The sequence below is a fragment of the Falco biarmicus genome, chromosome 15, assembly GCF_023638135.1.
Source record: "Falco biarmicus isolate bFalBia1 chromosome 15, bFalBia1.pri, whole genome shotgun sequence".
NCBI lineage: Eukaryota > Metazoa > Chordata > Aves > Falconiformes > Falconidae > Falco > Falco biarmicus.
The window spans coordinates 2,123,409-2,146,247 of NC_079302.1; the positions used below are offsets into that span (position 1 = coordinate 2,123,409).

Consider the following 22,839-nt stretch of genomic DNA (forward strand, 5'->3'; position numbering starts at 1 on the left):
TTAAAAGAAAAAAAATCACCTTCCCGGAGGCAGTACACAAATGGCTTCTCAGAGGGGGCGGGGAGAGGAGGGGAGACCGAGGGGCAGCACAGCCAGGGAGGCCAGTTCAGGAGCCTGGGGGGGCCCTACATGGGCCCCCTGCTCCACCCAGTCTGGTGTGTGGGATGCCAGGAGCCCCCCAGCTGTGCCGTGATCCTGGGCCATGCGGGCATCACTTGGTCAGAGCCACCCCGGCTGGCGGCTGCCTGCAGCTGGCATCTCCCGCAGCAGGAGCAGGGGGCTGCTCTGGTGGAAACACCCCTCTTGGGGAGGGGAGAGAGGGTCCTCTGGGTCCTGCAGAAGGCTCGCTGGGGGTCTGTCAGAGCACGAGGGGGCACGGCCCCGCTCCCTGCATGGCACAGTGGTCCCTCGGTGGGGGCTGGGGTCAGGTGGGCACAGCAACGAGTCCCGCAGGGCCCTGCCCCAGCACCTGCCCCGCCACGGGGCTCACCAGGGGCTTGAAGCCCAGGTTGTCCAGGGGGATGCCAAAGGCTGTCAGCTTTGCCTCAAACGTCTGCAGCATGTCATTGTGTGCCTGCAAGAGAAGTGCTCCCCAGTCAGCCCGAAGCCCAGCTCCAACCCAGCCCCTCCACGCCTGGGCAGGGGCTCCCTGCAGCCCCTTCACCGGGGCGGGTGGGGAACACCCAATGTGCCTGCCTTTGCAGGGGGACACTGGCCTGGCTGGGGCCTGCCTGGCCCAGGGCACGAAGCAGCTCAGCTGGGCTGCTCGAGTCCCCTTCCCTCCACTCTGTGCATGGCCTGGGGCAGCAGGTCCCATTTCCACCCCCCTAAGCCACAGCCATCGCCCCCCCAGCCCCTTCCCTCACCTTACAGGCTCGGGCCAGCTGGAACTGCAGGTCCTTGATGGTGGAGTTCTTGGAATTGAGCATGTCCTGCAAAGGGAGACGGTGCATTAGGCAGCGGCTGCTCAGCCTCGGCAGCATGGTGGCCGTGGCACGGGCGGGAGCAGCGTGGCAGGGTGCACGGAGGAGCTGCTGTGTGGCTGCCGGGCTGGCACCAGGGCCCAGCTCATGCGGAGCAGCTCGCAGCACAGCCTGGCAGGCAGCCACCACCCTGCCCCCTTCGAGCTAACACTGCCAGGGACAGCCAGCCCCAGGCAGAGGCAAGGGATCTCCCTGACCAACGCTACAAACGCCGGCACAGCCCTGCCATCATCGCCTGCCCCCGCTGCACAGCAGGGGAGGCGATGGCAGCACCTGCTCCAGCAGCACCGCCTTGCCGTTGTGGCACCAGGGGAATTACAGAGAGGCTGCCCACAAAGACGCTGGAGGCAGCTGCGCAGAGGAATTCCTGGACCCCAGCAGCTGCAGGAGAGTTGGACACCGTGACGCCTTCCCAGGAATGTGTTTTCCTTCCTGCTGCTGTGACACCTGCTAGAGAAGTGCCACATCCGCTGCCCTCTCCTACAGGCCCCAAGCCTGGCCACTGCTGCATGCACCCCCAGGGCACCCCGGCAAGAGGGTGCCCGCAAGCTTCGTGCCACCTGCCACGGAGGGGACCTGGACGGGGACAGGCTGGTGCGGGATGGCACCAGGGTGGTGGCCAAGCCAAGCACAGAACCCACGTCCCCTGTCTCAACCCAAGCCCAAGCAAGTGCTGCTTCTCCGGTTACGGCTGCGGCAGGCTCCAGGAATGTGGGTCTCTGCACCGAGGCTTTCTGCGTATGTATTTTTAGCGCAAGGCAGATGCTGCTGAGCCCCTGGGAACCGGGTACGCCTTCCCTGCAGGCAGGGAGGCCAGGGGAGGCTCACCAGCTATGGCTGCCCCTGCACAGAGCACCCCGTGTTGCTGACGGACCCCTGCTCACAGCTGGCTGCTCTGCACCAGAGTGCCAGGGAGTGCTGCTCGGCCTGGGGCCATTCTCCTCGAAACAGGCCCCACCTGAGGGACAGATCAGTGCCAAACCCCGACACCCACACACTCTGCTCTCAAGGGAGAGCCGGAGTGCCCTGCAGCACTGCACATGGCCCCAGGAGCACCAGGAATGAGTGATGTGGCAGCCACAGCTATGTAGGACGGGGGACTGGCACGCCCCAAGGTCTGTGACCAGCCCTGAGCAGCCCCTGCCCCCCAAGGCCAGCCTCCACTCAGCCCCACAGTGGCACATGGTACCCTCCAGCTTGTGCGAGACCAAGGAGATTGCGCTTGGGTCGAGGCTGGAGGCTGCAAGGACCTCGCTGAGCTCCACCTCCTTTTTCTCCAGGACGCTGAGCAGTCCTTTCAGCTTGCGCTCCAGGAGCAGGTTCTTGAACCCTGTTTTCTGCTGCACTTCGTTAATGGCTTTGGTGAACTTCTGGTAGAGCTCATCTCGCTCCGCCTGCACCTGCTCCCAAAGACAGCATGTCTTCACACCACCCCCAGGACCCCCGGGCTGGCGGCCACCCAGGGCTAGCATCAAACTGGTCCGGCAGCTCGGCCCTGCCTGCTCCAGCCAGCGCCCAGCCGCTGCCTGCAGCACCTGCGGCCTGCAGGGCAGGCAGGTGTGGCAGCACAGCTTCCCTGCATGGCTGGCACCCCCCTCAGCACCTGCACTTCTGCTTCCTCCTCCCTGCTGGACATGGGATGACCCCAGCAGCCAACAGGACGGGCCAGGGGTCCCGCTGGGCACTATTTCAGACCACAGAGAGGGCCCTGCAGCACACGGGGGTCTCTCCTCCTCGCAGCTGGCAGGAATCCCTGGCTCACAGCTAGTTAATGTGTCCTAATTAGGACACGATCTCTCCTCCAAAGCCTATTTCTGAATGCACTGAATATGTTGCTGCCTTAATGATGGATTGTTAACGAGGCCTCAGATCAATGTTCATATTCCTGGGGATTTCTACGAATTGCAAATGAGCTCCCTTCTGCCTCAGCAGACTTATCTGGGTTAGCCGGGGGGGCGCAGGGGGGAAAAGGCTGAGTCTGGGACAACTCAGTCTACAGGACATATCTGGAGCTGCCCCGGCACAACAAGCTGGGGGGAGCGACCCCTCAACACTGGCAGAAGGAGGGAGCGAGCCGAGGCTGGTGGAGGGAGGGTTGGGGGTGGCCTGTGACAATCTCTCCCCGTGGCTCTGCCCCCAAGCTGCTGCTGCGGCCAGTCCCTCGCAGGCCGGGAGGGAACTGCCAGAGCGTGCATGACTGCTTAGCAAAGTACAAGGCCAGGCCTGTCTGCTGACCGTGGGAGACGCCAAAGCTGTGAGAAGCTTTGTTGGAAGCAGCAGTTACCGCGCAGCTCTGGATTTAGAGCTTCAGAAAGCCCTCAGCTAAGCGCAGACTCTCTGCTAAGCCCTCACACCCAGTCCTCTGTGGAGGGGACAGAGTTTGGAGAGGGAAGTGGGATGCCCAGCCCCACCTGCAGCTCTCACCTTAACAAACCTCTGCTCCAGTACTTCGTGTTCCCACCGAAGATCCTTCAGTTCCTTCTGGGTGACTTTCAGAAGGGCTTTTGTGTTCTGCAAATGGGAAGGGACAGTTAAAGAGCACGGGGTTTCTCTGGGAGGTGTGGGGGAAGCGTTTTGGCAAGGGAGGAGAGTGATCAGCAGAGATGTGGGTAAGAAAAAACAAGCACCACCCAACACCAACTCCCCTCTGTGCAGCAGGGGCTACTCCAGTTTCTCGCTGCCAGAGTCCCGGGAGTCCCACCTGAGATCTTACAGACACCCGGCTGGGTGGAGAGGGACTTGAAGGACTTTGCTCAGGCATCTGGCCAAGCCAAGCGGCAGAGGTCACTGCTGAGCGACTCCCTCCAGGGAAGAGCCAGGACAAGGCTGGCCACTCACCATCAGGGCTGCCTTGTCCTTGTCATAGTGGGTCAACTTCTTCTGCAGCTCAGACACCTGTTCCTGGACCTGCCGTAGGGACTCCTTCTGCTTGTTGTTCTGGAGCAGCATGTTTGTATTCTCCTTTTCCAAGTGATTCTCTCTCTTCTTCACCTCCTCCATCTGCTCCTGTTCTTGGGAACACGAGTGCCAACTCCTGGGGGCTGCCCTGCCTCTCAGAGCTTCCCACACTGTCAGGATACCCTCCCGCTGCTGGCCCAGCAAGACCCATCTCCCTGTGCTCTAGAACTACACTCATGTAAGAGTGTAAAACCCTTAAGAGACCGGCTGCACCTACATCACCACTAGGAACTGGCCAGATCTGGGTGAAATCCTCAGAGGCACAGTCCCGTGGTGGAAGGGTGACATGTTGCAGGCCACGCAGGCCGCAGCAGAGGGGCAGGCAGTACCTTCAGCAAGCTGATGAAGGCCAGGTTTTTGGTGGTGGTATCACTGTAGTAGTTCTTGATGTCACTGAAGGCTTTCTCATGGTTCCTCATCAGCTCGCTGATGTGGTTGTTCTTCCTCTCCTCCACGTTGTGGATCTCAGTCTTCCTCCGCAATTCAAGCTCATCCCGCAGCATTTGCATCTTCTTGGTGTACTTGGCCTCAATCTCTAGGGGAGCGCACAGGGGGCTGAGTGAGGACCTCCTGGAGACCCCACGTGATGCACTCCAGGTCTGTTAGCCAGCACCAGCCTGGTGCATGCCACTGTGGCATTACTTGAGGACAAGATGCTGATTAGCAGCGTCACCGCAGCTGCCACCAGCGTGTGGAACAGTTATGCTGGGACCATGGTGAGCAGAGCCCAGAAATAGCATCCTTGGAAAGAGGGCATGGAAAAGCTCCAAGTCAGTCCATGCGAACCTGAAACGTCCTCCAAGGAGGACGTCAGAGCGAGGACTCTGCAAGGGCTCCTCCAGCCACCCCACTCCACAGGCTGGAGAAGTACTACCAGGCAGCTGCCTGCAGTGGTACAGTGTGGCAGCAGTGACAGGCACCCTGCCTGCACCCCTCAGCCCGCACCACGGGCACATGCCCTCGTTCCATTCACACGATGCTGGGGTCCAGCAGCCCCAGAGCACAGAGGAGCAAGAATTGGGGTAAAACTGGCCAGAACTGGGGGAAAAAACAGCCAGAAGTAGGGAAAAACCATCCTCCTTTCTTAAGGCTCTGCTAGGGAGACCAGCAGCGCAGCAGAGCTCAGGGGAGCCTTCCCCTGCACACTGACAAAGGGAGCTCACGAAGAGCCTATATGCACATCCTGACCTTTCACTTGTCCCTCAAAGACGTTGCACAGCCGGGTGATCTCCTCCTTTTGTTTCTGTTAGGGAGAAACCATGCATAAGAGGCAGACAACCAAATCCTGAGTCAGCCACATCCCAAGGGATTCTCTCCTGCTTCCTGGGAAAGTCTCCTGCCATGCCACCATTCCCACATTATCCAAGCAAAAGGCAGCTTGTAGGTTCTCCAGTTACTCTCACAGCTCCCTGCTGCAGGAGAGGAGTTTCACAGGAGCTGCCCAGGAATGCTTTCTCCCCATTCCTGCACTGACTTTCTAGTGCATCGGTTACCAGTGCTTGCAGGGAACCCCACCCCACGGAGAGAGCCAGGGAGGCAGGCTCATGCTCACAAGCTGGGGCTGCGGGGGCTCAGCCTGAGGCCCCACCACCTCCCTCTACGGCAGAGGTACCTCACACAGCTCTGGCCCAGCCCAGGACGTACCAGACACAGGTTTTTCACCACCACCTCATGTGCCAGCTCCTGCTCCTTCAGCTCCACTCTCAAGGAGCCCATGTCTTTCCGCAGCTCTATTTCCTGGGCCCAGTGATCATTCTGGGCCTGCTTCATGGACAGAGTGCGCTCCACCTTCACCTCGGTGAGGTTTTCCTGGTGTTCGTACAACAAGTGCTTCACCTTCTGCTTGTAAACCTAAAGACGAGCCATGGATCAGGTGAGGGGCTTCAGCAGGAGACACCCGGAGCTGGAATATTGGCCCAGATGCTCCTGGCTTGCATCCCACCCAGCTCCTCCTCCTCTTTCCCTCTCCTCTTTAGAGCTGCCTGGGGCTCACCAGGAGCTTAGGGCACTCACAACACCTCCGAGCTTTCTCCCCTCCCACCTTGATCTCCACTTGATGCCGCTCCTCTGCCTCCTCCATTTCCCGGTCCTTGTTCCGCAGCTCTGCTCGCTTCTCCTCCAGCTGCTGGCGGGTGATCTCCCAGAAGGTGTGAATCTTGTCACGCTCTAGCTGGTAATAGTTGCGCTCTTCCCGTTCCCGGTCCAGCTCCTCCCGGAGGCGCACAACATGCTTCTGCAGCTGCAAAGCCAAGAGAAAAGGAGGGAAAGGGACAAGGAGGCCTTGGACAGCTGCTTTTGCAAGACACCCGTGGCAAGCCATGTCACAAACTTGGCAGGACACAGTGGCTGTTACTGGGATAGAGAAGCGCAGGAGAGAAGGGGAGGAGCCCTAACACCCTGGGCCTGACAGAACCCATCAGCCTCTAGAAAAGGAGTAACAAAACTTTATCCTACTGTAAGTAGCCTGGGCTCTCATATTCCGTCTCGCAGTGTCTGCTAACACCATTCTCAGGTGCCTAAATACTACTGCACCATAGAATCATTTAAGTTGGAAAAGACCTTTAAGATCATAGAGTCCAACCATTAACATAATGCCACCAAGCCCACCACTAAACTATGTCCCTAAGCACCACATCTACACACCTTTTAAATCCCTCATTTAAAATGACTCCACCATTTGCCTGGGCAGCCTGTTCTAGTGCTGGACAACCCTTTTGGTGAAGAAACTTTCCCTAATATTCAATCTAAACCTGCCCTGGCACAACTTGAGGCTGTTTCCTCTTGTCCTGTTGCTTGTCACTTGGGAGAAGAGACCAAGGTGGGGCAACTTCCTTTCAGGTAGTTGAGTTGTAGACAGTGATAAGATCTCCCCTCAGTCTCCTCTTCTCCAGGCTAAACAACGCCAGTTCCCTCAGCGGCTTCTCAGAGGACTTGCACTCCAGACCCCTGATCAGCTTCGTTGCCCTTCTCTGGATGCATGTCAGTACTTTTATGTCCCCCTTGCAGTGAGGGAACCAAAACTGAACACAGGATCGGAGGGAAAGCCTCACTAGTGCCAAGCACAGGGGGACAACCGCTGCCCTAGTCCTGCTGGTCACACTATTTCTGGTACTGGCCAGTGTGCTACTGGCCTTCTTGGCCACCTGGGCACACTGCTTGCACTGAGATGTGCAAGATCTTATCCCAGGAGCAAGGTCCCCAGGCCACAGCCATGTCCTCCTCTGTTTGTAGGACAACCAGCAAAACAAGCCGGATTTGGAGCAACCAAGGGGCAGCAGCTGCACCTTCCACCTCTGCCTGCCCTCCCCAAGCCTATGGGAGCCTCCTGCCTCAGCAGCAATGTCACTGAGAGCACAACAGGCTGTAATCACAGAACTCCAGGCTAAGCCCATCACCTGGCTGAGCTGGGTGCTGGGGTTATGGAGTCAGGGAGAAAGCAGTGAGGGCACAAGGCTGCAGAGCAGTGTGCCCCGGACCAGCGCAAGGGAGGGTAGGATGAGATGGCTGCTCCTTCCAGGGACAGCGAGAAGCCCCACACACAGCCCAGACAGGTGTCAGGCAGCAAACTGAACCCTGACTGCTTGTCTTTGTCACCCTCTTCCACCTGTTGTCACCAGAGCCAGGCATCGAGCAGGGGTCCCGAGCGCTGTTCTTGCAAGCAGCAACACCCTCATACCCGGGGGTGGGCTGGGAGATGGGGGATCTCTCACCTGCTCCTTGCTCATCTCCACTGGGGACAAGCCATCCACCACTGCTGGAGCTTTGCTCCCTTTCGCTTTGTTTTCTGCCTTCTTGTCTGCCTTCTTGTCTGCCTTCTTGTCTGCCTTCTTGTCTGCCTTCTTGTCTGCCTTCTTTTTAGGTGCCTAAGGAAAAAAAGCAAAATGCACATGGTGCGTGCATGTGGCTCTGGTGCCAGTAGGAAGCTGTGCTGCTCAGCGCCCCTGCACCACCCCAGGCCACAAAGCATACCTGCTCTCATGGCAGAGGCAGGATAAGAAGAGTGACGGTCCCTGGAGAGGAGCCTCCGAGACCCCCCAGGACACCGGTAGCTCATGCTCTGCCGCTGCCAGCTCAGCCCTGCAGTGAACCCCTAGGCACACCTACCCAAACAGATGCCTCACGAGTGTCACCGCAGTGCTGTGCATGGTGCCAAGGGGCTCCCTCCCTTCCTCAAGCACGGGCTGGACCCCCCAGCCCTGGGGGCTCCCTCCCCAAGAGCGAGGCAGGCCAAACTGCCCCCCCTCCCAGCCCTCCGGGCTCCCTCCCCATGAGGGGCCAGGCCCCTCTGCCTGCCCTCCCGGCCCCGGGCAGGGGCAGGAGCAGGGGCAGGGGCAGGCTCCCCCGGTCTCCCTTTTCCCTCGCTCCCGGCCCGACCCCGCTCTCACCATGGCGGCTGCCGCTGACGCCGCGGTCTCCAGGCAACGGGCGGGTAAATCTCGCGAGAGGCGAGCAGGGGTAGACCACGCCCCCTAGCAACGCGGAGCCCCGCCTTAGCAACGGCGGCGGGGCCTGCTCCGGCCCGGGGCGGGGGGGCAGCCGGAGCCCCGCCGTGCCCGGCCCCGCCGCTCCGCACCCCGGGCTGCCCGCCCGCCGCGCCCCGGCCCCTGGCCCCTCAGCTGCGGTCCCCCAGTGCCCCGGCCCGCCCTCCGCGGCCCAGACCCCGCCGCACGCCCGGGCCCCCGGCGCACTCCCGGTTCTGCGTGGTGCCCCCCCTCAGGGCAGCTCTGTCCCCGCCCCCGGCCAGCCACCCCCCGTGTCCCCCCCCCTTGCCGGACCCGCGGTGCCGCTGGTCCCCCAGGGCAGGGTGGTCCTGTGCCCCCCCCCGCCCCGCCTCCAGCCCCGCCCCCGCCGCGGCGGGCAGGACCGTGCGGGCTGCGGGCTGGCACCGGGCCCGCCCCGCCCAGCACCGGCCCCGGCCCATGGAGGCTCCGGGAGCGGCCGGCACCGCAGGTGAGGGCGGGGAGGGGGGGCCGGGCCGAGGGCGGGGGGGCCGAGGGGGCAGGACCGGAGCGCCCAGCACTGTGGTCCCGGACCGGGCGGGAGCCCGCAGCGTGCGGAACCGGGCCGGACCCCGTGGGGCGCGGAGGGGCCGGGGGCACAGCGGGATGTAGGGCGGGGGGGTGCGATGGGGTGTGCGTGCAATGGGGGTGTGTGCGCAGTGGGGGTGTGTGCAACCGTGTGTGTGTGCAGAGGGGGGGTGCAACCGGGGGGTGTGTGTCCAATGGGGAGGTGCAACCAGGGGGTGCAGTCGGGGATGTGTGCAACTGGGGGCTGCTACCGGGGGTGTGTGGAATAGGGGAGTTCAACGGGGGCTGCAACCAGGGTGTGCAGCTGGGGCGTGTGCAACCGGGGAGTGCAATGGGGGTGTGTGCAACAGCGGGGTGCAACCGGAGGGGTGTGTGCAACCGGGGGGCGCAACCGGGGGAATGCGACACGGTGTGTGCAATGGGGGGGTGTAATGGGGGGATGCAGCTGGGGCTGCAAAGGGTATTGGGGAGGGAGGGGCGGCGGCGGATGTGGGAGTGCAGTGGGGAGCCAGCCCAGGGTACGGGGTGCCGCTGGTGGGGCAGGCAGAGGCAGGGGGGTGCCGGGGCAGACATCCCCCCCGTGCAGGTGTGCCAGTGCTGGTGGAGCAGTGCGGCAGGCTGGGGCACTCAGGGATGGGGTGGTGGCTGTCCCAGTGGAGCTGGGGGGGCCCTGCTACTGGGAGGGGACTGCAGCGGGGGGCTGCAGCAGCGGGCTGCAGTGGGGTCCTGCCTGGTGACACAGGTGGTGCCAGGGCTCCCACGCACACCCATCCCTCCTGTGTGTGCCCGCACACAGCTGTGCCATGACCCCTGTCACGATGTCAGCCCTGGCAGTGCCCTCCTGGGCCACCGCTTCGGGGGGACAGTGCCACTGGGCCAGGCAGCGGCAGGAGTGTGGCCGGTGGTGGTGGGGTGGCCGGGGCCGGTTGCTGCCTGGCTCTGCGGTTTGACGTGAGTCAGCAGAGCGGCGTGCGGGAGGGAGCCCTGATGCTGGTCCCGCTCCCCGCCAGGCAGCCGGTGAGCCCAGGCCGGAGCGGGGCAGTGTGGCTGGCGGCGTGGCTGGCGTCGCGGTGTGACCATGCAGGCCGAGGCCAGAGGGGATTTCTGCGGCAGGGACCAGCACCCTGGTGCGTGGGGGCTCGGGGGCAGAGGGGGGCCAGGAGGCTGCTGGTGGGCAGGGGAGGACACACTTTGGGTAGTGACACCACCACGTCACCGGCTCCACTGGAGCCGAGCGCAGTGGCAATGTGTGGGGTGGGACAGCAGGAGCGGGCAGCCCCCGTGTGCCCTCCCCCCAAACCCCGGGGAGCTCTTCCCAGCAGCACAGCGGGTGGGAACCCCATTTCCCAGCCGCAGGGAAGGTGCCAGCAGCATGGGGTGCCTGGTCCCACCTTGCGGGGCCAGGAGGCAGCAAAGCTGGTGCTGGGCCAGGGTGTGGGTGTCCCTGCAGCTCCGTGTGCCAGGAGGAGGAACTAAATTGTTCCCTGTAATGCCCCTTTCCCTATCCCAGCTCCTTCGGGTCGGGGGAATTTCTGTCCTCTGCCCCACCGGCACCACGGGGAAGGAGATGCCCAGCCCACGCTGAGCCCATCCCGGTACCATCTCACGCTGCAGCACGGTGATGGCGTGGCCCGTGGTGCTGGGGCACAGCTGGGTCGATCCTGCTTCAGCACCAGCCTCGGGTGGGCCGGGGACCAGGTGCTGCTGCAGGCACACCCTGCTCACCCTCAGCACCCGCTTGCCCCTGAGGGGTGCCCAGGCACGGCTGTGCCACCACCACGGCTGCCTTGGCCCCGCTGGCTCTTGTGGGGAGACAAACAGTCCCTTGTCTGGGCTCCGGCACAGGCCATGCTTTTGTCTCACCGACACAAAAGGCCTGTGCGGGGCAGGGTCGCAGGATGCCAGCTGCCAGCATGGGGCCCCGGGCAGCTCTACCCATCCCCCTGGGCCCTTCTGGGGGTCCCACTGACCCTGCCCCCCCCTGCCAGGACACCCCATGAGGGGCTGGCAGGGCTCCAGGAGGGAGTGCCATCACTGACATGGCAAATGTGGGTATGGCAGAGCTTGGCAAGGAGACCCTGGCCACAGAGCACCCGGTGGGGACCCCCACTCACGGGCCAGCACCAGAGACCCCCGGAGCCCCTGCAGAGGAGCAGGGTGGCATCCCCATCCCCAGCACCAGCCTGCTGCAGGTCACTGAGCGCAGACGTGAGTGTGGCCCTGTGTGGGCATCCCCTGCCTGTCCCTGGCATCCCCTACCTGTCCCCAGGGTCTCTGCCAGCCTCTGCAGACCCCCGCCTGTCCTTAGAATCCCCTGCCTGTCCTAAGGGTCCCCTGCCTGCCCTGAGCATCCCCTGCTTGTCCCTGGGGTCCCTGCCTGTCCCCAGCATCCCCTGCCTGTCCCTGAGCTCCCCTGCCAGCCATTACCCCTGCCAAGCCCCTCTTTCCCCCACCGGCTGCCTGGGTCCCCAAGCATCAGCCCCTCAGCCCGTCCCCAGGGTGCCCCATCGGGCAGTGGCCGGGTGCCCGAGCGTGGCCGGCTGCCCGCAGAGCCCCTGAGCAGCGTCTCCTCGCTGGAGGTGCACTTCGACCTGCTGGACCTGACGGAGCTGACCGACGTCTCGGACCAAGAGCTGGCTGAGGTCTTCGCCGACTCAGACGAGGAGAACGTGGCCGGAGAACTGCCCGGTGGTGAGCGAGTGGGGCCAGCCGCAGCCTGTCCGTCCCGGCCCGTCCATCCGTCCATCCCTGAGCCGTCTGTCCCTGCAGGGCTGCAGCTGCAGGCCGTGCCGCGGGCCGGGTACCTGCGCTCGCCCTCCTGGACCCGCGCCCGGGAGCAGGGCCGGGAGAAGAAGCACCTCAGTGACCCGGAGCTGCCACCAGGACCCCCGGACGCCTGCCTGCCTGCCGAGCGGCCGCGGGAGCCCTAAGGGCTGCCCCGGCACCGGGGCACGGACGCCGGGGACACACCGGGGCACGGACGCCGGGGACACACCGGGGCACGGACGCCGGGGACACACCGGGGCACGGACGCCGGGGACACACCGGGGCCGGTGGCTCCGCCCCGAGCGCGGCTGGGGCCCGTCCCCGCCGCCCTGCCTGCAGGGGCGGGGCACAGGACTGGCGTGGCGGGGCACCGCGGCCCGGCCCCGGGCAGAGGCGGCCGCCAGCCGGCGGGGGTGGCCCGGGGCCGGGCACAGCCGGTAACCCGGCGTGCCCGCTGTTCTCCGGGTGGCAGGGAAGGGGCAAGCGGCGTCCCCGCCGCGGGGAGCCGGCGCAGCGCGGGGCCGGTGCCCGCCTGGGCCTCATGTAGCAGCGCTGTGTTCCGGTAAAACCGACCGACCACCACCGCCGTGCCTCTGCCCGTCTCCGTCGCCGCAAAGGGGGGTGGGGCAGAGGGCACCGGGAGGTGGACCCGGCGGCTCCCGGTGCCGCTCTGGCTGCCGCGCCGCACGCCGATGACGTCACATAACGCGACGCGCCCCGCAGCGGCCTGCAGGGCGGCACCGGGGCCCGCCCGCACACAGGGGGCCGGGGGGCGCTCAGCCCAGGGTCTGCCCCGGTGCTTCCTTCCCGCCCTGCGGAGCCCCGGCCCCGGCGGGTAGACCCCGGCCCGCCGCTCCCGAGCGACGGCTCGGCCTCTCCCAGCCCCGCTGCCTCTGGCTCCGGTACCGCACACGCCCGCCGGCCCCGGTGCGCCCCCGGCCCCGATGCCGCCGCCGAGCCAAAGCAGGTAGACGAGTGCTGGGTTGCGCAAAGAGGCCTCGTTAATGCTACAGGAAAGACGGAGGGGCCGCGGCCCCGCCCCGCCGGCCCAGCCTCCGCAGCCCCGGCCCCGGCCAGGGGGCGGGAACCGGGTGTTTCCCCCCCGCAGTCACCAGCGTTATCCCGGTAGTGTCTGTCTGGGGCTGGCGGGGGGCCCTGCCCCCCCGTGCTGCCCGGCCCGGGCCTAGGGCAGCCTGTAGAGCCTGGGGTGGTCCCCGCTATGCCGGTTAACCGGGACCTGGCACCTCCCGTGGGGCTGGGGACCGGCAGCGGCTCCCCCCACCGCAGGGTCCGGGCCCACGCAGCGCTGCTGACCCCACGGGCAGGTGGTCCCAGCTGCCTCGCTGAGCCACCCCAGCCCCACACAGCCGTGGGGCAGCTGTGGGGCCAGAGGCCCCCCCTCAGGGCTCTGCCTCTGTGCCAGGGTCCTGGAAGAGGGACCGCTTGCGCAGGCTCAGCCGGGCACACTTGGGGCAGGTGGTGGAGTTGTCGTAGTAGCAGTCCCTGCAGGGAGGGGACAGTGCCGGGTCGCTGCATCACTCCACTGTCAGGTCACCTACCCACTGCCCCTTCACCCCCCACCCCCCCCCCCTCCCCCCGGTCATCCCACCCCCTGGGTCACCCACCCACCACCAGGCCCCCCTGGGTCACCCACTGCTGGGTCACACACTGCCCTGGCTCCAGTGCCACCCACGTGCCCCCTGCCCACTGCCACATCACCGGGCCGGGGGGAAGCGGCTGCCTCCAGTGGGTGCCAGTACCGGTGGAAGACGGCGGAGCAGTCGGTGCAGATGGAGGTGTGGCTGTCGAAGGGGAAGAGCACGTCGCCCTCCTTGCAGAGCTCGCAGACAAAGCCCTTTGCCTGGCAGCGCTGCGGTGGGAGCGGGCAGAGGGTCCCAAAGGTGCTCAGCGGGGACCCCGCCACCTCCACCGCCGCGTGGTGCTGGCCCCACGGGAGCCACGCCGTGGGTCACGGCTGAGTCTGCCCCCCGGTGCCGGCTCACCTCGCAGTCCAGCTTGATGTGCTTGGCAAAGAGCGTGTGGATCTCTGTCAGGGAGCAGCTCAGGCGCCCGGCCTCGATGTCGATCAGGTCCTGCAGCGAGTACATCTCATCGTTCTCCACAAAGTGCTGCCGGTCCTGCAGCTGCAGGCGGACAGCCTGTCACCATCAGGCCTGTCCCGGGTCCCCCCACCATCCCAGGGTCTTCCCAGTTTGGCCGCCCACGCGGCCTGACCTGCAGCAGCAGCCGCGCCTCCATCGCCTCCTTGCAGGTGATGAAGTAGGGCTTCATGAGCAGGATGTCCTGGCGCAGCTTCTGCAGGGAAACGGGACAGGAACGGGGATGGGAATGGGGACAGGAATGGGGCCAGGAATGGGACCAAGCCAGGGAAAAGGGCAGTGGCAGACCCTGCTGCACTCACCCGGATCTCTACCAGCTCCTCCACGTAGTTGAAGAGCAGCGGGTTGATCTCCCGTAGCTTCAGCACCGGCCGTGACACCATCAGCGCCAGGTACCGCATGCTGCAGCGTGACACCTGCCCACCCACGGTCGGGGCCACCATCACCCCGCCGGCACCCAGCTGTCCCCACCATCACGATCCCGGGGAGCCTCGGCACCACTGCCCAGGGACCCCATCACCAGGGACACAGCCCCCAGGGACCCCCATTATCAGCAACACAACCCCCAAGTGACTCCTACCCAGGGACACGGCCCCCAGGGACCCCCATGACCAGGGACACAGCCCTCCAAGTGACCTCCACCCAGGGACACAGCCCCCAGAGACCCCCATGACCAGAGTCATGGTCCCTCCAGTGCCCCTGAGCCCCCACCACAGGCACCTTGCGTGGCTCGAAGTCCCAGTTGTGGATGGCACGGGCGGGCACGACGGCCAGATCGTTCCAGTGGCAGCTGCTGCAGTAGTAGAGGCCGGTGTAGTCGCACTGCCGGGCCTCGCTGGGCACCCCCCCTGCAGCGGCACATACGCCGGCACACATGTTGGCACATGTACCAGCACCGCACCCTGCCCGCCCCATGCCATGCAGCCCCGTGGGACACACAGCAGCAGCCGGGAACACAGCAGGACCCCAATGTCCCCTTCCCGCGTGCCATGGAGCCCTTCAGCTCCCAGCCCCACACAGCGCCCCAGCCTTCAGTTCCCCCAGCCCCATGCAGCCCCCAGAGAAGCCCAGCCCCCCACATTCACAGCCCCCAGCCCCAGACAGCCCTAGCCCCCAGGCCCCCAGAGCCCCAGCCCCACACATCCCCCAGTTCCCGGCCCCCCACCATCCCCAAAGGAGCCCAGCCCCACACATCCACAGCCCCCAGCCCCAGGCAGCCCTAGCCCCCAGGCCCCCAGAGCCCCCAGCCCCACACATTCCCCCAGTTCCCAGCCCCCCACAGACCCCAACGGAGACCAGCCCCACACATTCTCCTGCCTCCAACCCCCCAGAGCTCCCCAGGGGCGCCTAGCCCCACAGCCCCAAGCAGTTCCCCAGCCCCCCGCCGTGGTGGCGCAGCCTCACGGAGGGAGACGGGGGCACGGCACTCGGCACAGCGGTAGTCCTGGCTGTCCAGCCCGCTCTCGGGGCAGATGCTGAGCTGGTACTCAGCCTGATGGCTGACCTTGGCCCGCACACAGGGCTTGCTCACCAGCGGCAGGCACTTGCTGTGGCACCGGTAGTAGCAGCCTGGGGGCGCCGGACAGACAGACGGGCAGCCCGTCAGCAGGGGGATGGGGATGTCGGGCTGTGGCGGGGGGGTGTCCCGGCCCCACCTGTGCAGGTGTACCAGGTCTGGATGAGGCCCCAGATGATGGTGCTGCACTTGTCACACATCTGCTTCACACTCTTGCTCTTCTCCTTGTAGAAGCGATGCTCCAGGACCACCCGGATGTTGGGCTCATCCTCGCTGGGGTCCTGCGGAGGGGGGCGGGTGTGAGAGCTGCGCCCCTCCCCAGCCCCACAGAGCCCCCCCGGCCTGGTGCCGGCCCCACCTTCAGCTCCTGCAGCTTGAGGCGGAGATGGATGAGCCGCACCACAGCGTCCTTCTGGCGCTCAGAGTGCTCGGGCAGCGCCAGGATGGCCCGCTTGCACTCCTCGATGGCCTGCCGCAGCTGCTGTACGTCCGGCGCCAGGATCAGGCCCTGCGGCAGTGGCGGGGGGCGGGTGGGTTGGTGGCCCTCCACCCCACACACCCCTCCCCAGCCCCACACACCCCCCCCCAGCCCCACACACCCCCCTCCCCACTCTATACACCCCCCCTCCAGCCCCACATGCCCCCTCCCAGCCTTACACGCCCCCTCTCCGACCCACATGCCCCCCCCCCCCCATACACCCCCTTCTCACCCCACACGCCCCCTCTCCAGCCCGCACTCCCCTTCCCCCAGGCCATACAACCCCTCCCCCCCTCCCCAGCCCACACACGCCCCTCCCTGTCCCACACGCCCCTTCCCAAGACCCACACGCCCGCTCCCCGCCCCGCCCGCCCCCAGCCCCACTCACCACGGGCCGGGAGAAGTGGTCCTCGGCCAGGCCCAGGTCCAGGGCACCCTCGGGGTCCCCGGGGCACGGCTCCGGCTGCCGGGCTGCAACGGGCCGAGGGCGGGGGGGCTGGGACCGCCGCCCGCCCCCGCCGTGGGGCAGGTAGAGGGTGGGGGGGGTCAGCACCCACCTGGGGCGGGGGCCCCCCCGTCGGGCCGCTCCTGCTGCTCGGGGGCCTTGTTGAAGGGGTTGAGGTGGGCCTGGCGAAAGCGGGCCAGCCGCTCGTCGTACGCCATCGCCGCCTGCCCTGCGGGACGCGGGGCACCGCCTCAGCCGGCCGCGGGCACTCGTGGGCCGGCCCGTGCCCCCGCCCCCCCGCCCGCCTCGGCCCACGGCCCCCCCATTCCGGCCCCGCTGCAGCCCCCCCGCGGGGTCCCGGCCCCCCCGCGCGGGCCTGGGCCGGCAGCGCCCCCCCCTCACCGCCGGCCGCGCGCCGCCGCCAGCCCCGCCCCTCCGCGACCCGCCCCCGCCAGCCCCGCCCCGCCGCGCTGCCGCCCCCTGCCGGCCGGAGGAGCGCAGTGCGCAGCGCCCGGGCGGGGCCGCGCCGCGGGTGAGGCGGGGGGACACCGGCGGCGGGGCCGCGGGGACCGGACCCGCCTGCACGGCCCCCCCGGCTCCTCCTACCCCCCTGCCCCCTGCTCCCCGCCCCAGAGACCCCCGCCCCACGGCTCCCGGTCCCCAGGGCCCCCCGCCCCACAGTCCTTTGTCCCTGTAGCCCCCCGCCCCACAGTCCTTTGTCCTTATAGCCCCCAGCCCCATAGTCCCCATCCCTATAGCACCCTGGCCACAGAGCCCCCAGACCCATAATCGCCATCCCTATAGCGCTGGCTGCAGAGCACCCAGCCCCACAGTCCTTTGTCCCTATAGCCCCCAGCCCCACAGTCCCCATCCCTATAGCACCCTGGCCCCAGAGCCCCCAGCCCCTCCTCTCTCCCCCCGGGAGGGAGCGACAGCCCAGCCTAGCTCTTGCCCCCCCCCCCCCCCCCCCCCCCCCCGGGGCTCAGTACCCAGGCTGGAGCTGGGGGCCCCTGAAGTCAGACCCATGCTCAGCCCTGGGGGGGCACCTCGGGGTCTGGGCCCCACCTCAGGTGGGGGTGACAAAGGGCCAGCGCTGCCCTGGCATGGGGAAGGGGACAGCCCCTGCCCCAAGGTGGAGGGGGTTGACAGTGGGGACAAAGGCACAGGCACCACACCCAGGGAAGGTGACACCTGCACCCCAGGGCACTGGGTCTGTGGGGCACACAGTGGGTCCCCAACCGCCCCCCTGCCTCTTGATGGGAAAGGGGGGGGGGGCTGAGCCCCCCGAGGTGCCCCCAGTACTGTGTGTCCTGTCCCCCCCCCCCGGAGCTGCAGACAGGTGGTACCTGGACAGCAATAAATTTATTAAGTATTCAAAAAAAATAATAGACACGAACCAGTAAAAAACGAAAAGGGGGGGAGGCAGGAAGGGAGGGCAGGGGGCCGAGCCGGCTCAGGAGGGACGGGGTCAGGAGACACTGAAGGGGCACGTGGGGGCAGCCCGGCCGGGGCCCGGGGGGTGCAGCAGCGCGAAGCTGGGGGGCTGCAGGCGGCAGGCGACGGGCATCACTTGGCGCCCTGCGCCTCCGACTCCTCCTCGTCGTCCTCATACATCTCGCCCTCCTCCTCAGCCGTGGCATCCTGGTACTGCTGGTACTCGGACACCAGGTCATTCATGTTGCTCTCGGCCTCGGTGAACTCCATCTCGTCCATCCCCTCACCCGTGTACCAGTGGAGGAAGGCCTTGCGACGGAACATGGCCGTGAACTGCTCCGAGATGCGCTTGAAGAGCTCCTGGATGGCTGTGCTGTTGCCAATGAAGGTGGAGGACATCTTGAGCCCCCGGGGGAGGGATGTCACAGACGGCCACCTTGACGTTGTTGGGGATCCACTCCACGAAGTAGGAGCTGTTCTTGCTCTGGATGGCCAGCATCTGCTCGGTCCACCTCCTTCATGGACATGCGGCCTCGGAAGACAGTGGCCACGGTGAGGTAGCGGCCATGGCGGGGGTCGCAGGCGGCCATCATGTTCTTGGCGTCAAACATCTGCTGGGTGAGCTCGGGGACAGTAAGGGCGCGGTACTGCTGGCTGCCGCGGGCCGTCAGCGGGGCGAAGCCCGGCATGAAGAAGTGGAGACGGGGGAAGGGCACCATGTTGACGGCCAGCTTGCGGAGGTCAGCATTGAGTTGGCCAGGAAAGCGGAGGGAGGTGGTGACGCCGCTCATGGTGGCTGAGACAAGGTGGTTGAGGTCGCCATAGGTGGGGGTGGCCAACTTGAGGGTGCGGAAGCAGATGTCATAGAGGGCTTCGTTGTCGATGCAGTAGGTCTCATCCGTGTTCTCCACCAGCTGGTGGATGGACAGCGTGGCGTTGTAGGGCTCCACCACCGTGTCTGACACCTTGGGGGATGGCACCACGCTGAAAGTGTTCATGATGCGGTCAGGATACTCCTCCCGCACCTTGCTGATGAGGAGGGTGCCCATGCCGGAGCCGGTGCCGCCGCCCAGCGAGTGGGTCAGCTGGAAGCCCTGCAGGCAGTCGCAGTTCTCACATTCCTTCCGTACCACGTCCAGCACCGAGTCCACCAGCTCGGCCCCCTCCGTGTAGTGTCCCTTGGCCCAGTTGTTCCCGGCCCCACTCTGCCCTGCCAGGGTGGGGGAAAAAAAGAGGCATCCGATGGCTGCCGGCACCCCCGCGCCCACGCCGGGGAGGGGACGGGGCGCTGCTGCCGGCGGCATCGGCAACATCTGACGCTGGGGCGGGGTGGGAAGCAACTGCAAAGGGCTGGCAGCATGCCGGCCATGCCGGCCCTGCGGCGCAGGTGGGGTTGCACCCATCTAGCGCCCCGGGGACGGGGACGGCCCATGAGGGGTCCGGGGACGTGGGGTGACGCCATCCCCCTCCCCCAGGGACCTACCGAAGATGAAGTTGTCTGGGCGGAAGAGGTGGCCGAAGGCACCTGAGCGCACACTGTCCATCGTCCCCGGCTCCAGGTCCACCAGGATGGCACGAGGCACGTACTTGTGAGCTGCAAGAGACCCTGTGCCAGGAGGGGACCTGCCGCTCCCCTCCCACCCACCCACCCTGGGGGTCCCACTGGGGTGGGAGCATGGCTTGTGTCCCCCCTAAACCCTGGGGTTCCATGGGGCATGGGTCATGTGTCCCCCCCCAAGCACAGGGTCCCTGTGGGGCTGGGGGCATGTATCGTGTCCCCCCCAAACCACAGGGTCCCACGTGTCGGTGTCCCTCCACAGACCATGGGGATCCCATGGGGCTGGGTGCACATGCCACGTCCCCCCCAAACCATGGGGGTTCCATGGAGATGGGTGCATCCTTCTCCCCCCCTAGCGGGGGTCTCACAGGGCTGGGTTCCAAAGCCCCCCCTAAACCTGCGGGATGGGTGTGGCCACCTGCCTCTTGTCCCACCCCAGCACACCCAGGGCCTGCCTGCTTGGGGGGGAGCAGAAGGGACGCCCCCCCCCCGCCCGGGGGGTGTCCGGAGGTGGAGGGGCTCCGTGGGGGTGGTCGCTTACAGGAGGCCTCATTGTAGTAGACGCTGATGCGCTCCAGCTGCAGGTCGGAGTCCCCCACGTAGTTGCCGCTGGGGTCGATGCCGTGCTCGTCGCTGATCACCTCCCAGAACTGGGGGTACAGGGGCTCAGCGGGGGCGCCGTGCCCCCCCCCGAGCCGGGCGGGGCGGGCGGGGGGCGCCCCCTGGCGGCGGGGCGGCCCGCGGCGCTGTCCGCGGTGCTGAAGGGCGGCGGCGGACAAAGGCACCGGGGGGTGTGTATGGGGGGGGCGGGGCTCTTTGTCCGCCCGGTGCGGCGGGAGGGGGGGGAAGGGAGGGGACCGGGGATGGGGGTGGGGTGGGGGTCTTTGTCCGCCGCTGGGCTCCGCAGCGGCGGGGCGGGGCTGCCGTTACCTTGGCGCCGATCTGGTTGCCGCATTGCCCCGCCTGGATGTGGACGATCTCCCTCATGGTGCTGCCGGGCCGGAGCGGAGCGGAGCAGGACCGGGACCGGGACGGGAGCGGGAGCCGGAGCGGAGCGGAGCGGCACCGGGAGCGCGGGGGGCGGCCCCGCCGCCGCCGTCTCCTTTATAGGCACCTCGCGCCGCACCGGGCCGGCCGCTGACGTCACCGCCGCCCCGCAGCCAATCGGCGGCCGCCGCCGCAGCGCTGTAACAGCCCCTGCGGCACCGGCGCCGCCGCGCGCCCCGCCCCGCCCCGCCCCGCCCCGGTCGGGCACCCCGGGGCACGGGGGGACCCGCACCCGCCCGGGGCAGTCGCCCCCGTGTGCGGGGGGACCCCGGGACCCGCGGGGGGCGGCGGGCCCGCGCAGGAACGGCGGGAGCATCCCGTGGGCGGCGGGGCGGGGGGACACGCATCCACCACCCCAGCCCCCCAACCCGCGTCCCGCCACCGGAGGGGCACGGCGGGGCTGCCCCGGGGGTCCCTGGAGCCGGGAGCCCCCACGGGGCCGGGGCGGGCGCGGCCCGAGAACAAAGGCGGCGGCGAGGCAGGGGGGGTTTCTGGGGGCTGCCCCCCGCGCCCCCGCCCGGCACCGGCCTCCCGCCGCCCCGCGGCCGCTCCGGCGCCCCGCCGGTGCCCCCCGCTCCAGCCCCGGGGCAGGCGGCCGCGGCCTGACGGCGTCAACCGGGAGCAACTGAGCTTCGAAGGAACGGTGGTGCCGGGCAGGGCCGACCCCCCCGCGGCTCGGCGGGGGCAGCACAGCATCACTGCAAAGAGCCTTTTTTTGGGTACCGGGAGTACCGGGAGCCCCCGGGCCGGCCCGGGCGGGGCGGGGGGGGGTGCCCCGTGGCGTGTCCTGTCCAGTCCGTGCGGCCCGGGGCGGGGGCGGCCGTGCCATTACCTGCGTCCCGCTGCCTACCAGGAGCACAGCACCACCTCCCGCAGCGTCCGCCGCAGCTCCTGGCTCCGGAAGGCATAGATGAGGGGGTCGATCACGGAATTGCAGATGATGAGGATGAGGAAGAGGTTGAAGTAGCTGAAGAAGCAGGTGCAGAAGGGGTTGGTGGGGCAGGTGACGATGAGGATGAGGTGGAAGAAGAAGGGCCCCCAGCAGATGAAGAAGACGCCCAGGAGGATGGTCAGTGTGACAGCTCCCTTCAGGCTGCTGCTGCGGTAGACGGTGGGCTGCTTCTGCTGGCTGGAGATGCTGTGGAGGTGGTGGCGGGCCAGGGCGAACATGTGGATGTAGAGCACCAGCATGAGGACCAGCATGAAGAGGAAGAAGCCGATGAGGCAGAGGAGGATGGTGGTGTTGTTGTAGTAGGTGATGAAGATGGTGCTGGAGACGGTGCTGGCCAGCCAGACACTGGCCATGGTCACCACGGCCCGTTGCAGCGTCATGATGCTGTGGTAGCGTAGGGCGTAGAAGATGGTGATGTAGCGGTCCACAGCGATGACCCCCAGGAAGGAGAGGGAAGACACAACGGAGCTGCAGATGAGCATGTCGATGAAGTTGTCCATGTGGCGGACGATGCTGGCGTGGATCACCAGCACACCGTGCTCCATCAGCAGCATGAAGAGCGTCTCCGCCAGGTTGCTGACGCTCACCAGCATGTCGGAGACAGCCAGGCAGCAGATAAAGTAGTATGTGGGTGAGTGCAGGTTCCTGTTCTTCAGGATGGCGGCCACCACCAGCAGGTTCTCCACCAGGCTCACCAGCCCCAGCACAAGGAAGAGCTCATTGGGGATGTCGAGCCCCTGGCACCAGGCGCCACCAGCCCCGGCCGTGGCATTGCTCTGGTTGCCCTCACTGGCGTTCCAGGGCTCGCGCAGCAGGCGCAGGGGGGCCAGTGTCGACATGGCCCCAGCCTCAGCCGCACGGCCCCCTGCAGAACCTGCGAGCCCTCGTTGTGCCCCACCAGTGCTTCCGCAGTGCCCAGCAGCGAGGCCAAGGGGATGCAGAGGGACTGGGGACAGGGGGTCCCACCACCTAGGGACGTGGTAGGGATGCCATGTGCCTGCCAGGACCTCCGGTGTCGCAGCTGCCCTCTCACCAGCCCTGCCTGGTGTCCCCGCAGCCGCGCGCCTGCCAGCCCGGGGTGATGGGGAAGAAAGGGCCCTTTCTCTGCCCCACTTTAAAGCTGGCTCCCACAGCTCCTCCTCCCGAGGAGGGTGGGCACCTGCGTGACGGCCGCACCCCAGCAGTGAGGGGAGCCGCTGCGGAGGCTGGGGCTGCCAGACCCTCAGCATTGCCCTAGGGAGCCCAACTGCTTGGGGTCACCACGTGCCTGGGGGTCCCACGTGCCCTGGGGGGGTTCCCCACACCTCTGGGCCATGCACCTTGGAGGGGCTGTGTGCCATAGGGACCCTCCATGCCCAGGGGGACTGTGCACCTTGGGGCCCCCACATGTCCTGGGGTCCTGTTCGTGCCAAGGGGATCCCTGCACCCTGGGGCACTGCAGGCCCTTGGGAGGTCCCTGCACTCTGGGGTCCTGCATGCCCTGGGGTGCCCATGCACCTTGGGGACCCCAGTGGGACCCTCCACCCACAGAAGCCAAGCTGCCCCTCCCAGTCCC

The 22,839-nt window shown here is 66.9% G+C and overlaps 5 protein-coding genes across 14 annotated transcripts; 1 reads left to right on the plus strand and 4 right to left on the minus strand.

The window, feature by feature from the left end:
* Window positions 1-3: 3 nt before the first annotated feature.
* On the minus strand, window positions 4-8,488 carry GAS8 (growth arrest specific 8). 4 transcript variants are annotated; one of them, XR_008825699.1, is made up of 11 exons: window positions 8,327-8,488; window positions 7,911-8,041; window positions 7,652-7,804; window positions 5,983-6,180; window positions 5,586-5,792; window positions 5,130-5,184; window positions 4,271-4,476; window positions 3,822-3,989; window positions 3,408-3,494; window positions 867-2,383; window positions 4-574 (listed from the first exon to the last, which is right to left on the minus strand). XR_008825699.1 is itself a non-coding variant. In XM_056360833.1 (11 exons), exons 1-11 carry the CDS (start codon window positions 8,327-8,329, stop codon window positions 425-427), a joined length of 1,503 nt encoding a protein of 500 aa, XP_056216808.1. In that variant the 5' UTR covers window positions 8,330-8,467; the 3' UTR covers window positions 4-424. The 4 variants fall into 4 exon arrangements, 1 of the variants encoding a protein (XP_056216808.1); XM_056360833.1 differs by lacking the exon at window positions 7,911-8,041 and having other exon boundaries at window positions 867-934; window positions 2,176-2,383; window positions 8,327-8,467; XR_008825698.1 differs by lacking the exon at window positions 7,911-8,041 and having other exon boundaries at window positions 8,327-8,467.
* Window positions 8,489-8,746: 258 nt separating this feature from the next.
* On the plus strand, window positions 8,747-12,371 carry DBNDD1 (dysbindin domain containing 1). 4 transcript variants are annotated; one of them, XM_056360839.1, is made up of 5 exons: window positions 8,777-8,891; window positions 9,979-10,095; window positions 11,030-11,176; window positions 11,519-11,659; window positions 11,738-12,342. In XM_056360839.1, exons 2-5 carry the CDS (start codon window positions 10,047-10,049, stop codon window positions 11,896-11,898), a joined length of 498 nt encoding a protein of 165 aa, XP_056216814.1. In that variant the 5' UTR covers window positions 8,777-8,891; window positions 9,979-10,046; the 3' UTR covers window positions 11,899-12,342. The 4 variants fall into 4 exon arrangements, with proteins under 4 accessions (XP_056216812.1, XP_056216810.1, XP_056216814.1 ...); XM_056360835.1 differs by having other exon boundaries at window positions 8,774-8,891; window positions 11,519-12,344; XM_056360836.1 differs by having other exon boundaries at window positions 8,784-8,891; window positions 9,983-10,095; window positions 11,519-12,344.
* Window positions 12,372-12,999: 628 nt separating this feature from the next.
* DEF8 (differentially expressed in FDCP 8 homolog) lies at window positions 13,000-16,612 on the minus strand. 4 transcript variants are annotated; one of them, XM_056361051.1, is made up of 11 exons: window positions 16,418-16,612; window positions 16,237-16,346; window positions 15,729-15,878; window positions 15,510-15,651; window positions 15,259-15,423; window positions 14,575-14,702; window positions 14,157-14,270; window positions 13,970-14,050; window positions 13,738-13,827; window positions 13,495-13,604; window positions 13,000-13,237 (listed from the first exon to the last, which is right to left on the minus strand). In XM_056361051.1, the coding sequence occupies exons 1-11, from the start codon at window positions 16,509-16,511 to the stop codon at window positions 13,135-13,137; spliced, it is 1,287 nt and encodes a 428-aa protein (XP_056217026.1). In that variant the 5' UTR covers window positions 16,512-16,612; the 3' UTR covers window positions 13,000-13,134. The 4 variants fall into 4 exon arrangements, with proteins under 4 accessions (XP_056217026.1, XP_056217025.1, XP_056217024.1 ...); XM_056361050.1 differs by having other exon boundaries at window positions 13,738-13,878; window positions 16,237-16,344; window positions 16,413-16,611; XM_056361049.1 differs by having other exon boundaries at window positions 16,237-16,319; window positions 16,406-16,611.
* A 1,023-nt stretch (window positions 16,613-17,635) lies between these two features.
* On the minus strand, window positions 17,636-20,379 carry TUBB3 (tubulin beta 3 class III). The gene is given in 6 exon segments (XM_056361047.1): window positions 17,636-18,141; window positions 18,143-18,232; window positions 18,234-18,937; window positions 19,211-19,321; window positions 19,827-19,935; window positions 20,216-20,379. Coding segments are annotated over 6 exon segments (1,353 nt in total). The 5' UTR covers window positions 20,273-20,379; the 3' UTR covers window positions 17,636-17,859.
* Window positions 20,380-21,170: 791 nt separating this feature from the next.
* Window positions 21,171-22,216, minus strand: MC1R (melanocortin 1 receptor). Its single transcript, XM_056361052.1, has one exon. The coding sequence runs from the start codon at window positions 22,121-22,123 to the stop codon at window positions 21,179-21,181; it is 945 nt and encodes a 314-aa protein (XP_056217027.1). The 5' UTR covers window positions 22,124-22,216; the 3' UTR covers window positions 21,171-21,178.
* Window positions 22,217-22,839: the final 623 nt, after the last annotated feature.